Below are 16057 nucleotides of genomic sequence, written 5' to 3' on the forward strand. Positions count from 1 at the left end.
TAGAGTACCTTCCGACAAGTCAGTGATGGAGGGGATCAGTCAAGAGCTGTGGTCCCTGATGGCAAGCCAGTAGAGAAATGTACTGCTTTTGACACTGTGTTCATTTATACACCGGACAGATTCCTTCCAACACTGGCGAACTTCCTGGAAAGCAAGTTGTCGTTGGAATATTCTATCGAGCTTGAATTGCCGGCACAGGGATTCCGATGTGGCTGTGGGAGTTTTAGTCACTAGAAGTAGTATGCGAGATACAAGCTTAGCCACACGGGCAAGTCTATCTTGGTCAGTGTGTTTGAGATATGTTTTGGCAATTCCCCTGATAGTGGCTTTGCCAGCTGTCTACATGGTGCCCACTCTGTTGACTGACCAATCACTGATCTCCAGGTATGCTTGGAGTTCTGTGGCTAGATGATCCGTGAAACAACCATCGATGAGGAACCAGGCGTTGAGGTGCAAGAGTGGTTGCTTGTGGGACTCAGGGGTCTTTAAGGGAAGCAGAAGTGGTGAATGATCTGAAATTCCACATGGAAGGATGTGTGCATCAGCCATTGGCTTTAAACTATGAAGGGACGGGGGATGTTTCCAGTCCAGTGTACGATCCCCCAACTGGTATGTGCAATACATCAAGATACACAGTTCCGGAGAAAGGAGGTCCCACTAAGTCCCCTAAATCTAGGCACTCCTATGGTTAGAAGCAAGGGCCCTCACACACCCAATTGGGTGTCATACTTCATCATTGGGCCTGCTCCTCGTCGAACCAGCCCTGCAATATCTGACAGGCCCCACAAGGAGGTTCTTTGCCGGACATTTTTTGGTCAGGGATGTACTGGCCGTGTGGGTGAAAGGAGTGAACGACTGGAGAGTGAATGTTAAAATTAGCTATAGGGTCTCAAACCTATTTGTTTATTAGATACCCAAAGAGTCTAGGTCAAGGTTAAAAACAAGAATAGGAGTGTCAAAGAAAATAATGTTCCTGCACTCACTGTACAGAAGAATGAAAAACGGAAAGAGCAAATTTCTTCTATCCCTGTGTGTAGGTTGACATATTTTACGCCTATGGAAATCTCTAAAAGATCAATTAGCGTTTCTTCAGAACCGAAAACAGAAACCTAGGCCTCACTACAGAGACCCTAAGTGTGTCTGTAATGTATGGGAATGTGGAAAAAAGACTTACATATGATCCCAGTTACCCTAATTTTGGGTAGACCCGGAAAAAAAAAAAGAATTGTATAAAATTCATTCCGCACACATACATTCATTAGTGAAGAAAAACGTAAAGGTGTGAGCACACAATGATTGCATGCACACACTTTGTGTGACTGTGTGGTGTTCCTACTTAGGCTCATATGTAAGTAATTTTTTCACATTCCTATACTTAATAAATATGATAAAGGAGAATGGCCTCCTTAATGCCACATTAGCATAAAAAAGGATGCTACTGAGGCACCAAAAGGCTCAAGGGCCTTATAAATCTGGCTCTTCGGATGTGATAAAATCAGGCACTACACATTCAGCTTCCGAGTTCTCTCAGGTGTTTCTACTTCAAAACAAGTCTCGTGGGAGAAAATTATGGCATAAGCATTGGTGTAGAAAAAATGGGAAACAAAGCGTACTGTATGAAGCACAATAATCTTTATCAATAATGACAGATGCTCGCAATGGCGAGAAAACAATACAATACTTTGCACTGCTTTACACTGCACAAGTGTCAGTGCAAAGCTTAGTACTGAAAAACAAATGCTGTATCCTGTGACCAGAAATTTGTATCTACATTTTAAAATAAGCATTGGCAAATCCAATGGGTCATGCCACAGTCCTGAACTCTTGGAAGTGAGCCTAAGGTGTTTGCTCTAGCGGAACTGATGCATCCTCTGTTGCGGAAGCAGAACCGATGCATCACCACTGTTGTGAGGAACAGAACCAATGCATCACTGCTACTGCATGGGTTAGAACCGATGCAACAAGACTCACATCGCCACTGTGACCCACATCTTGGGACTAACACATCGCCTTCAGAAACACCACTGCGGGATGCTTTTCCCAGTGCCAGCTCCTCACATCCCTCATCAATGGCAGCCTTAACTGCAACGCCAAATCTCTGCATCACCGCTACTTCATAGATCGGAGCCAACACATCGCCTTGACTGCACCGCATCCTGAGCACTGATTTTTGCTTCGCAAGCCCCTTTGACAGAATCTTCGATGTCGACGCATCAGGAACTCGCACTGCAGAATTGTGTCACAAATATTGTGGAACAGAATACAGAAGGTAACAATATCCATTTAAAGGCTTATATATATAGTTTTAATATAATTGTATTTAATATTGATTTTAATTATTTAGTTAAGTTGTATTATTTTTTGTGCTAATACTTGTTCATATTTTAATATTAAGGAATGCTTAATTATTTTTTGTGTGGTTTTGATTTTTTTTATTTGGTCATATATTTATAGATTTTAATTTTCTGTATATTTTCTGTAAATTTATTTTGTTGGATTTGTAGAGAAATAGGGTGGAACATTTTTTCAATAAAATTCTTTTAAATGAGTTAAAATTTGTTAAGTTGATAATTAAGAAAATATTTGCTTTTTAAATAGATACATTTTAAATATAGTAATACTTTTTTCATTTGGTCATCTGGATAACTGACTGTTAATTATGTACGTGATTTTTTATTAATGTGGATATTAATCAATAACATCATGTTTAAGGTTTTTTGGGATAATAATTAATTTTATAGTGTTATTATTTTTAAAATAATATATTTTGTTTAGTTTTCTGTTATTACTTTAATTTGAATATTTTTTTTTGTTATTTTAGCATCCTGAGGTTGGAAGTGTTATAATCCATGTTTCTAAATTTTCCTTTGACATAATTTGTAAGTTAATTCTATGTATAATTTTGTATGTTGTGTTCCGGTTTTTAGTTATTTATATAATTTTTATAATGTTTAAATATACACTTTTCATATGTGTAAGGAAATATATTTTATGTTTTTTTTATTTTATATCTATGTACCGCATTTTGTATTAATTTAGGATAGGGAAGTTAAATCTGAAGTCTAAAATTTGACATTTTCCCAACTGTTGCCCTACACTGGGGTGCAAATAATAAATCTGACTGCTTGAGATTCCAGTACTTTCCCTGTTGTTACTCAGGCTGGTGTGGGAATAGTAAATTTGACCCTCCCACCCTTCCAAAATCCAACACTTTCCCTACTGTTGCTCACATCAAAATAGAAATAGTAGATCAAACCCCTCCTTAATTCAACAGGTTCCTTACTGTTGCTTATAGTGTAGTGGGAATAGTAAATCTGACTCTTTTAAAGTCCAAAACCTGCCATAATGTTGCTTATGCCAGAGTGAGTATAGTAAATCTAACCCCTTCAAAGTCCCACACTTTCCCTAATGCTGCTTGCATTGGAGTGGGAGTAGTAAATCTGGCTTCTCTAAAGTCCAACACTTTTACTACTGTTGGTGAAGTTGGAGCAAGAGTAGTGAAGTTGACCTCTCCAAGTGTAGTTTTTATCTGGTTTCTTTAGATTTAATATTTATTACTTTTAAAAGTTAGTTTTATGGCAAATATTTTCATTATTTATTTTTGTAGTAATATTTGTTTATTACTTGTATTTCTTTTAAGGTTGTTATTGAATGAATTTGTTTAGTTATATATAGGATTTTTAATTGTTTAATTATTTTATGCTTAAATAATGTTATTCTTTAATGTTATGTTTATTATTTTTTGCAAGTATTTTGACATATGTTTATTGTTTGATTGTAAGTTCTGCATTATTAATATAATTTTATAGTACAAAGATATTATAAGTAAATATAGTGCATTATAGTAAAAGTTTGATATGCTTACCTACTTTATGATAATATTGTGGTCTGCTACATTTTGTTGTCAATATTTCTGACTTTACGTGCAAAGGGCCTTATTACGATTTTGAATGAGAGGTTTCTTCCATCACAAATGTGACGGATATCCCGCCCACCATATTACGATCTCTGTAGAATATAATGAGATCATTATACATTTGTGATGGAGGAAACCCCTCCATCAAGGTCGTAATAAGGCCTAAAGTGTGCAAATTGGATATTTGTGCCGTGGATTATTTTTTTGCGTAATTTGTGTTTCACAGTATTTGTGGTCCGAATATTATGTCATACAACTGCTTTGTGGCCACTACAGCGTCCAGAACACTTTTGACAAATAAGCAGGGTTTATAATTTATACACACCAGTTTAACAACAACAGTATACAAGAATTCTTTTAGGGCTTTGCAAATCAGAGTGGCTAACCTGAGTTTCACTTGAAAGGTTCTAGATGGTGGAAGAAGTAAGTTAATATTCCTAGTCCCCCCAAAACCCTAAATATGTCAATTAGCTTGTGTTCTAAAAATGTGATAATGTTTGAAAGAAATACAGTGAGAGCACCGTCAGATACATTGTTTTAATAATTTTGGTGTTAATCTAAGAAATATGAACATGATGTTTTGCTTTGGTTTCTGTAGATTTCTTAGGTGCCTTCACATATTTAATCTACTCTTTCTGTAGAAATGTGAAACTGTGACTGTATATTACATTTTTAATTAAATCAATGGTTCATGTTGGTTTAGAAATCATATGGCAATCCAAAATCAAAATAGTGATAACATAATAAAACATGGACACCACCAATGTCTTATAGCTAAATATCAACTTAATATTCGATGTTCATAAGGAAGTGGCCTAATATTTCTAACATGCAGAACGGGCTTCATAAAATAAATTATGTTGCACATGACTGCAAACTCCTAGGTGCACTCACACTACAGTATTTCCTAAAGAAATGTAGTTCCCAGACCTGAAAAAATATAGATGTGTTTTTAATTTGCGGCTATATGGTCTTAGAGTTAGTTTCAACATAGATCAATCTTTGAATAGTAAGACTAAAAGTCACACAATTTTGTAACACAAAGACATGCAAGATCACTATTGTATTTACACTTGTCATGTAGCTCTTTCACTACTCCCTTGGTGACTGAACTGACTACTGAGTTTTTAGCAGATAATAAGAAGTGAAATCTTATGGATAAGTCCATTTGTTTGCAATATTATTATGGGATGCTTAGAATAATCACTAGGTAACAAAGGAAAGAAAGTGTTGCGAACATCATATATTATATCGAACAGAAGATGCTTAGATGGCTGTTGTGTAGCAGTATTAATTGATCTAAGTGCAAGCAAAGATCTCCACGCTTGTAAACACCTGTATTGGAAATTGACCTACAAAGGCTCAACTTCTCCCTCCTTAATGGGTACCAGATGCCATCAAGATCACGACAGCCATCCACCCAGAGTATTGGGGCCCTGTAAATCAATACTGAAACTTTTATCCATAAGCGAGCTGAAGAGGATACATCGAAAGGCTGACATATTGCTTATTTGTTCGCTGATGGTTTATATTAAGGCCATCCAGGGTGACAAGGGTCGCTCTTCCTTATAGTGAGTTCAAGGCTCATGCTTGCATACATTGAGAGGCTGTCTGATGGTCTTATTAGTTGCAGCTTGATGGATTTCCTAAAATCTGGGGATTGTTATGGGGTTCATTGACCAGGTCTCCTGGAGGCATAATAAGTCTGCATTCTTTATAAACGAATTTAAGGATATGGATTTGAGCAATTTAGACAGCCCAGCTACATTCCATAGAATTATTTTTATCTTTTGCATTCTCTCAGTGACTTTTTGGGGTTTTTTGCCCTCTCTCGCTAGGAGTAATTTCGGGGATCACTCAAGAGTAGAAGACAGCCAGCCCCAACCTCCTTCTTGTTTTTCTCCCTGAGGCTCCAAAGCTATTTTCCTTGGTTAGTCCTGATCTTTGGCATAGGATCGTGAAGTTCACAACTTATGGAAGGGCAGGTTTAGTTGAGAATGCCCTGCTCCTCTCAAGATGCTGTTAGGTCAATTTTGTGATCTTGGTGACTCTCCTTGTTTTCGTCAGTACAGTAAGTGCAGATACCTGGGTGCTTCTAATTTCATAATCTCAAAGTCCAAGGTCTCAGAGGTCGTTTTTTTGGACCTGGTAGGAAGTTCTCATCATTAGTATGTTGGATTCTCTTTCGTTCTTACTATTTGTCAGGAGTTTGAATTTTACCCCCAGGATGTCTTTCAGGGTTACACCCCGTTATGTTGGAATGTGTTTCAAGAGACGCAACACGTTTGATCTGTTTAAGATCGAGTTGTCCCAAATTTATGTACTACAGGGTGGAGATCAACTTTACGAGTGAAGAGTCATTTGTGGCCTTTTCGGAGTTATCCCTAATGATGACAACCGGGGTTTTGTCAGGCAGTGGCCAATTTGAGCTGCTGTTTTCGGCACCTTGTTTAGGAGGAAGATTTGTTATCTGTTCAATCCCCGACGTGGATTGGGATGGAATAAATTGTTCTGGAAAGTCCTGAGTGATTCTTTCAGAGAACATTGGTGCTAAATGGCTTTCTGCTGTGGGTGCAGAGTGTTGCCTTATTGTCAGATGTTCATTAACTTTTTGGGAGCTGCTTTTGCCTTGAAAATAGGGTACATGGTAGCTGGGTTACTGCCATTGAGTCTGCACAGATTTATTTCTTGCTGATGCATGAGTTTTGCAACTTTTGTTTGGCAGCTTTGTTTTTAGTTTTTTTGAGTCTCATTTTTGCTCTTTTTGAGAGGACTCTAGACCATTGCTCATTGTTATTTTTTGCTACAACTTGTTCAGCCTGCACAGATGTTGATGTTGTATTTGTCATCTAGCACAATGGGAGATGTTTATTAGTTGCTGCATCCTGGTTTTGGGAGACTGCCCTAAGTGTTCCCTCCCAGGTGGAAGTAGAGCTTTGGCAGCTGGTTCTTCATGGCAGGACCCGTGAATTATCTCTCCTTGCACTGACTCCCCCTGAGCATCTGATAAGGTGTCCGCCGTTTCCCAAGGCATGTTTGTGGGATGAGGCAGTTTTGTGTTTTTTACATGCTTAGGTTTTTCTGGATATTCAAGAGCTGACTTGACTGCATAATCATTGAGGATGGCAACTACTGCAAGGCGCATAACTTTTCAACTATTGGGAAGCATTTGCGTGCAGATTTAAGTGTGCTTTGCTACCTATATTCCAAAGCGTTGAGTTAGCCCTCGATCTTAGTAATTGATGTGGCTAAGGTGTGGATCAATTCCAATCAGAAATAATAGTTTGTCGGACTGCCACAGTAAGCCATTCACTGTTACGACCGGGTTAGAGATCATCGACTCCAAGTGATTTTCCGCTCAGTGTTTGACTGGAGAACAGGCTGATCTGATTCGTGTTTTTTTAATCTCAGCTACCAGAGGAGCATTAGGTCTGCAATGTCATTGTTTGCTTTTTTCCCAATAGTGTTGTGCTGCCACTCCTTATGCAGGTATCACTCAGGCTACAAGTGCACTCTGATCCTCCATAACATAATAAGTTGCTTAGATCCAAGTCTTCATTGGACTCTGGCATGCACCTCCTACCCCCACTACCACCATCCAAGTTGCCCTCTGTATTGCTACAAGGACAGATGTTGACATGGGGGTGCCAGGATTGCAATTGTGCACCAATGCCAATGTGGTAAGAGGAGGAGGAGGAGGCAACAAGTGGCATCTGCAGTTCGCAGCCTTCTCGTGACCAGTACTGATGCACTCCAACCTGATGACAAAGTACTTCACTTTCACACTTGTCTCCCAGGGGTGTACTTAAGGATGTAGAGTGAGTTTGGACACTTACAATTAGGGGTGGGCATAACGCGTAATTTGCACTAGTTTAATTTTGTGAAATTCCAGAGAAATTACATGAGATTACACAGAAGGACACAGGAGAACACCTGGTGTCTCGAGACAAAATTAACAGAATTGCTTTAGCAAAAAGCAGACACTTTTCAGAGATATATGATGATTCTTGTCGAAGGGCAAAGGCAACCGTATATTTCTAGGGTTTTTGATGTAGTGATTTCGTTTCTTAGATGTTTGGATGAGGTTTCAGTATGCTCCCAGGAGTGTTCTAATGAATCTGCTATAAGGTCTAAAAACGTGGCTCCACAATACCCTTTCCCAAAAGGATAAAATCCCCACCCTTTGTTTGACAAACAATACAGTCTCCCTTGGGTGTCCTGATGATGTATCCCTTTTGACAGGTATTAACCTTCCTTTTCATTAATTTTAAGTCACCCCTTTGTAGGCCTCAGTGCTGAAAAGGCAGAATGCATGGTATTAAAAAGTAGGACATGTAGGAATTTAGGCCCATATTTATACTTTTTTAGCGCTGCATTTGCGCCGCTTTCTGACGCAAAAACGGCGCAAACTTGCAAAATACAATTGTATTTTGCAAGTTTGTGCCGTTTTTGCGTAAAAAAATGACGCAAATGCGGCGCTAAACAAGTATAAATATGGGTCAAAATTTTAAATGTGTTCATACAGTGAAAAATGTCCAAAAGCTATTTGCACTGTAGCACGGTTGGCTGTTCTATAGGAAAACAGTGGGTTACATTTTTACATTTAATAATGCTAATTTTGGTTAGGAAACACTTAGAAACAATGGACAACTATTATTATAATTAATAAAAATCTAATTCAGTGGTGAAGTTGGCTTTTTGAGAAGAGATAACTAAAATGTACTTTTAGAAAGTTACCTTTTCCATGAGTAAAGCTTGTGGGGACCTATTCGCATGTGTTCTCCCACTTCTGCCTGTCAGTAATTAGCATTGAAACAGGTGTGAATGGGTGTGAAATGTCTCCTAGGAGCAACTACTGGGCAATGATGACCCCTCCAACCCAGAAAGAATATTCAGAGTGAGGCAGTGAGCATCCTACATGATGTTACAGTCCCAAATCCTGCTTGCCAGGTCTCTAGGGGGTTTTACATATAACACTTGGAGCGTGCTTGAAGAGGCATCCCCTGCCTCATGCAAATATTAGCTGAGACCTGGGCAGGGCCCGTCCTTTATCCTCCGAGCCAGAAAGGCTCCAGTCATGTGCCAAGTCCTGCTGTAGTGTCAAATCCTGCTTGACAGTTCTGCTGGGGTTTATATATAACAGTGGGGACACAACCTTGAAAGAGGGAAGGATGATGCCTAAGTAGCTCTTGTGTATCCATTGTATGGTTGTTATAAAACCCTGCTTTTTTCCACCAGACTTCTGTGTCTGGTTTAAATGAAAGGTACAGTGACTGCCCAAACTGGATTTTAGTGTTGGATGTGGGAAAATACTAGAATTACCATAGTTTGCTCCACACACACACACACACACACACACACACAGCCTCATATCCCAAGTTTAGTGTTGTCAAAGACTTCTATCATCTTGAAAATGCCCAAAGTGCATTTTGTTGGCACAGGGACATTTTATTCCATTGATTAGGGCATGCCAGGAGTCATTCCAAACCACAATCTTGTCCAAGGCATACATGTGACATCTCCAGACACCAACTTCAAAACACTCCTAGACCTGTGGAGGATCAGACAAGGACTGAACATGCTCACTGAGACCTGAGAAGAGCCCAGAAGAGAGCCCACTCCCTCTTGTGCCCAGGACAAAGAAGTGGACACATAGGGTCATAAGGATGAACTTCTCGTAAAGCTACAAGAGGCCTTTTCCTGCAACTGACCAGTGGCAAATGGTCCTAGATTGGACCTTGCTTTTTGGCCTCTGTCAGACACCCTGAGAGTCACTATGTGCCTCCCCTGAAGTCCTGGTGAGAGCAGTTGCAGAAAACTCCTGTGATGGATTGGGACCTAAAGGACTAAAGTCAGGAGGTAAAACCTTTGACCAAGACAAATCTTGTTGATGTATTCAACCTGTGCCCCATCACATGTCAAATTGCACCTAGGTCCTGGTCTACCATGACCAATGACTATCACTGGCACTTCTATTCCTATTTAAATCTATAAAAAATCATATCTCCAGTTCTCCTTATTAGATTTTCCCCCTGACACAGATCACGGGCACCAAACATGAATCTCTTACCTGGCTTCTCCTTCTTCACAGCATCTGTACCAACAACGGCAAGCACAAGGAAGGTTGCCAAGAGGCTAACGACCAGAAGCCGATGATGCTGCAGCTGCATTCTGTAACGAGGGACAAAAAGGACAATGTAAGCTCTCAGCCAACCAACCAAAAAATTACAGCCATGTATGATACCTGTTTTCCATCTCTCACTAAGCTCTCCTATCAAACAAATGGCTAATTTCAAGTCTCACCCGTTTAGGAAAATTCAGCACTTATCTCCTAGCCCTTACTCATTTCCTCTCTGTTTTCTTCCACCATTTACTGCGTCGACCCATTCAAAGCCATTACACTAGCTCTCCATGCAGCTTCCATAGTTCCTGCACTGAAGGTGAGCTTGCTTTCAGCATCATTTCATTACAGCAGTAGAAAACTTCATATAATTTCATTCCAAGATCGAATGCTGTATGTGTCAACCAAGCTCTCACATATCCACTCCACCATCCCTCATTATCACTTTAGAAAATGCATCAGTAGAGCCTGGTTTCTCTTGGGCACCTTAACAACATCAGTGCTGCCTAATTTAGGCACCTCGCATGCGTATTATAGTGAAACTGGATTCCTCAAAGGTGAATGCAATGAGTACATTCTCTTGCCCTCAACTTATTAATAAGAACATTAAAGCGTATCTTTGGACAACTTACCCCTGATTATCTGTTTTATTTTAGTTACGGCTTGCATCCAGATGAACTATGGCATGAAACAATCCCATAAGAAGTGCACCACGGTTCACCCGCACAGGTTTCACCAGAAGCCTGGTCTTTGATGGCATTTGTGGCTCACTGGAGCATGGGTTGAATACCCTGGGATGATGTTTGAAAGTTCGTTTTTTTTACAGGACAAAGAATTGTTCCAAAGATGTAGCCTGCCCTTTTCTCTTTACATACTGAAAAGTCTTTACCCATCATTTCCCCTAGTAATCATGCATGGACTATTCCTAGAAAATTCTTCTGTATTTATTGTTTTACATGCAAGTTTTATTTTCAGTTATCCTTCTCCTCCAGCTTTGAATTCGGTTTGTTTCTTGCTCCTCCCTCATAAGACTCTACTGGATTCTTAGTGCCTCGGTTTAAGCGATGAGAGCTTTTCTAATCAAAAGGGCAGAATGAATTAGAATCTAGAAACGTCAATGCTAAAGACATTCCTATTTATGTACCGTACATCTGTTTCTGGCCACCATCTTGGTTCATTCCTTAAGTATCTGCTACGCGTGGTCCTGCATTACTGACATTTCATCTTAAATCACAGTATTATATCCATTCCCTCAGAAACACGGCATCACTGACATTCCACCTTAGATCACATCATTATCTAAAGTCTCTACGTATCACAGCATCACTGACATTCTATCTTACATTACAGTATAATTTCCATTCCCCTATAGGCACAGCATTACTGACATTCTATCTTACATTACAGTATAATTTCCATTCCCCTATATGCACAGCATTACTGACATTCCACCTTACATCGCAGCCTTATCTCCATTCCTTAAGTAGCACAGCATTGCTGACATTTAACTTTACATTGCAGAATAATTTCCATTCCCCTATAGGCACAACATTACTGACATTCCACCTTACATCGCAGCCTTATCTCGATTCTCTAAGTAGAACAGCATTACTGACCTTCCATCTTACATTACAGTATAATTTCCATTCCCCATAGGCACAGCCTGCCGGAAACGATGCACAGCTTGCCTTGCGACAAGAAAATCGCTGCACAGCCGAACCAGAACAACACAGCCCGACTTACCGAGAAAAGCTCAATGCAGCATCTCCGTTGTGTCTGGAATTTCGACGCACAGCCCTACCGGATCGATGCACAGCCGAGCCAGAACAACGCAGCCTGACTTACCGAGAAAAGCTCAATGCAGCATCTCCGTTGTGTCTGGAATTTCGACGCACAGCCCTACCGGATCGATGCACAGCCGAGCCAGAACAACGCAGCCTGACTTGCTGAGTGAAGAATCAACACAGTGCCTGCCGTGCGACAGAAAATTTCATGCATCGCCTACCGAATCGACGCAACGCCTGTGACTTCACCCGCACGCCCAGTATTTTTACCGCATTGTCCCTAGGCGGCAAAAAATTCCTACATTGCAGTGAGCAACCAAGTCTGCGCGCCGGAAATCGATGCAAAGCCCCATGCAGCATGAAAGAAATGACGCATTGTTTGTGCCGTGCTGGAAAATCAGATGCACACCTGATTTTTCCATGCATCTCCTCCTCTGCGGTCTTAGTTAGTGCATGGTAATTTTGACGCAAACCAGGTACTTTGTGCAAACAAGAGACAACTGTTGATTTCTAAGATTTAAGACTCTTTTTAAACTTGCAAAAAGTGATATGTCAACTTGTGCTTATTGAATCTTTATTATTTTGACTTTAATTTAACCAGATAAATATCTTATATTTTTCTAAACCCGTGTGGTGTCTTTTTTCAGTGGTTTCACTGTGTTACTGTATGATTTATTGCACAAATACTTTACACATTGCCTTCTAAGTTAAGCCTCACTGCTCAGTGCCAAGCTACCAGAGGGTGGGCACAGGATAATTTGGATTGTGTCCCTATTTGGACAAAAGTGGATACATCTGCCAACTAGAGGCCCCATTTCTAACACACAGGCCCTCCTTATGAGTTTGGTGGGCGGGCGGCCTGAACCCCACTGGCCCTATTAGGAATTCACCGTAGGGCCGGCAGGCAGAAACAGTGTATCCGCCCGCCAGCCCTGCAATGAACAGGGCCTTAACATTGACGCCGGCTCCTAATGGAGCCGGCGCCAATGTGGTGGTGCGGCGGGTGCAGCAGCACCGGTCGCGCATTCCACTGCCCGTAATTCGGGCAGTGAAATGCGCGACGGGGCTGTACATGGGGGCCCCTGCACTGCCCATGGCAAGTGCGGTGGGACTGTCACCGCGAGTCTGGCAGTCATGCGACCGCCAGACTCATAATAAGGGCCACAGTATTACTGACATTCGATCTCACATTACAAGATTTTCCCATTGCCCCAGTTACACACCTATGGCACAACTTTATGATAATTCGGAGTATAGCCCAGAACCGTTAACGTTCTCCTAGTGGAGTAATCTTATTGATAATCTCCTTGGGCGACAGTATTACCGACACACTCTGCATGCCACAACATTATTGTCTTTCTTCTTGAGACTAGCACTCCTCTTAGCTTACAACCTGGTTGTGATTCTGCGTGTGGCACAGTCATCACTCACATTCCATCTTACTTCATGCTGCCTCTAATACAGAGTCTTATTACCACCCTGGCAGCATTAATGTGATTTTCCTCCTGGCACCATCAATATTTAAATTGTACCTTTTACAATTACTTAATCCTGTTTTTCCCATGGCCAACCATTGCCGTTTCTTCTGATGGCACAGCACTACTGGAATTCTGGTTGTGTCATTGCAGCATGTTAATTGCATGGCACAGCATTACTTGCATGCCTTCTTTTGGCACAGCATTCTTGAGATATGTGTCCATTCTCCTTGCACACCGGCACTGTTGACATCCATCTATCCGGCACAGTATCACTGGATTTTCTTCATTTCACAGTACTGTGAGCACTCTTCCTCCTAGCGCAGTATTATTACAATTGGAAAATAATTCCAGACTTGCACGGAACACTTCCTAACAGAGAGATTTACATAGTCTCTCTGATACAGCCTCGGAGGCATGTTCCATCACTCTTCCTCCTGGCACAGTATGATTTTCAAGCCTTCTCGTAGCACAGTTCTATTTGCATATTTCACCTAGCATAGTGCTGTCAGCATTCTTGTCATGCCATGGCATTATCACATGGCAAAAACTTTCTTGTCATTACCCTGCTCACCAGTTGTATTGACTCTCCCTTACTGGCACAGAATTAACAGCATCATTTCTTTAGCAGGTCATTCCTTCTAGTTTCTGTTTTCAAAGTTTTACCTGCATCTGTGGCACACAACTGTTATTTTCCCGCCCATCAAATATCCTAGCATAATTATCATTGTCCTCCTTGCAAAGGGTTATTGTCATTATGGGCACGGAGTTGGTAGTGTTACTTCTCATTGCACAGCACTGCCATCTTATAGCGGAGCTCTGTGACATTCCATCTAATAGCGGAGCTCTGCTACCATTCCCCTCCGTGGCACAGCATTGCTGACATTCCATCTAATAGCGGAGCCGTGCTACCACTCCCTTCCGTGGCACAGCATTGCTGGCATTCCATCTTATAACAAAGCTCTGCTACCATTCCCTTCCGTGGCACAGCACTGCTGACATTTCATCTAATAGCGGATCTCTACTACCACCCCCTTCCATGGCACAGCATTGCTGGCATTCTATCTTATAACAAAGCTCTGCCACCATTCCTTTCCTTGGCACAGCATTGCTGGCATTCCATCTAATAGCAGATCTCTGCTACCACTCCCTTCAATGGCACAGGACTGCTGGCATTTCATCTAACAGCGGATCTCTGCTACCACTCCCTTCCGTGGCACAGCATTGCTGGCATTCCATCCTATAGCAGAGCTCTGTTACATTCCATCTAATAGCGGAGCTCTGCTACCATTCCCTTCCATGGCACAGCATTGCTGGCATTACATCTTATAACAAAGCTCTGCCACCATTCCTTTCCTTAGCACAGCATTGCTGGCATTTAATCTTATAGCAGAGCTCTGCTACCATACCTTTCCATGGCACAGCATTGTTGGCATTACATTTTATAGCACAACTTTGCTACCATTCCTGTCCATGGCACAGCATTGCTGGTATTCCATCTTTTAACGGAGCTCTGATTCCATTCCTTTCCATGGCAGAGCATTGCTGGCATTCCATCTTATAGTGGAGCTCTGCCACCATTCCGGTCCATGGTACAGCATTGCTGGATTCCATCTTATAGTGGAGCTCTGCTACCATTCCTTTCCATAGCACAGGATTGCTGGCATTCCATCTTATAGCGGAGCTCTGCTACCATTCCTTTCCATGGCACAGCATTGCTGCCATTCTGTGCCATGGCGGAGCTCTGCTACTATTCATTTCCATAGCACAGCATTGATCGAATTCCATTTTGTGGCGGAGCTCTGCTACCATTCCTTTCAGTAGCACAGTATTGCTGGCATTTCATCTTGCAGTGGAGCTCTTCTGCAATTCCTTTCAATGGCACAGCATTGCTGCCCTTCTGTCTTACAGCAGAGCTCTGCTACCATTCCTTTCCATGGCATAGCATTGCTGGCATTTCATCTTATAGTGGAGCTCTGGTACCATAACGTTCTATGGCACAGCATTGTTGGCATTCCTTCTTAAAGCACAGCTTTGCTACCATTCCTGTCCATGTCCCAGCATTTCTGGCATTCCATCTTATAATGGAGCTCTGCTTTATTTCCATGGCACAGCACTGCTGGCATTCCATCTTATTGCAGAGCTCTGCTACCATTCCCTTCCATGGCACAGCATTGCTGACATTTCATCTAATAGCGGATCTCTGCCACCACTCCCTTCCATGGCACAGCATTACTGGCATTCCATCTTATAACAAAGCTCTGCCACCGTTCCTTTCCTTGGCACAGCATTAATGGCATTTTCTCCTATGGAGCAGCTCTACATGCTTTGCTTTTCAACACCACAAAATAAAATGATGGGCGGAGAGTTGAAACTTTTCAAATACTCACCCCCAGTCACAGATCTGGGTTTAATCCATCGTTATTTTGCTTGCCATGTCACCCTAGTTGTACCCAGCCATGTGCAAATCATTCTTCACCCTGCTCCCCCATGGGAACAGTCCAGTCGAACTGCCAAGCCAGGTCCTCAGTACTCCCTGGACCAGAAACAAGCATCTGAGACCATTTTCGGGGTATCACCCTCATCAACCAGGCTAGCTTGAGTCCAGTGGTGCAGCGGGCACCTTATCCATGTCTGGACATACCCTTCCCACTTAGAGCGCACATATCAACACCACAGAATAAAATACCGGACAGAGTGTTGATTCTTTTCAAGCACTCACTCCAGTCACAGATCTGGGTTTAATCCATTGTTATTTTGC

At 41.6% G+C, this 16057-nt stretch overlaps 1 protein-coding gene across 1 annotated transcript in view; it reads right to left on the reverse strand.

Annotated features, from left to right (window-relative positions):
* The window catches only part of PTN (pleiotrophin), a 193140-nt gene that overhangs the window by 55459 nt on the left and 121624 nt on the right, over positions 1-16057 (reverse strand). The window contains exon 2 of the mRNA XM_069227962.1: positions 9987-10087. Within this exon, the coding sequence (XP_069084063.1) occupies positions 9987-10086 (100 nt within the window). The 5' untranslated portion in view covers position 10087. The remainder of the gene's footprint in view (positions 1-9986; positions 10088-16057) is intronic.

This window comes from Pleurodeles waltl, chromosome 4_1 (assembly GCF_031143425.1).
Source record: "Pleurodeles waltl isolate 20211129_DDA chromosome 4_1, aPleWal1.hap1.20221129, whole genome shotgun sequence".
NCBI classification, from domain to species: Eukaryota; Metazoa; Chordata; class Amphibia; order Caudata; family Salamandridae; genus Pleurodeles; species Pleurodeles waltl.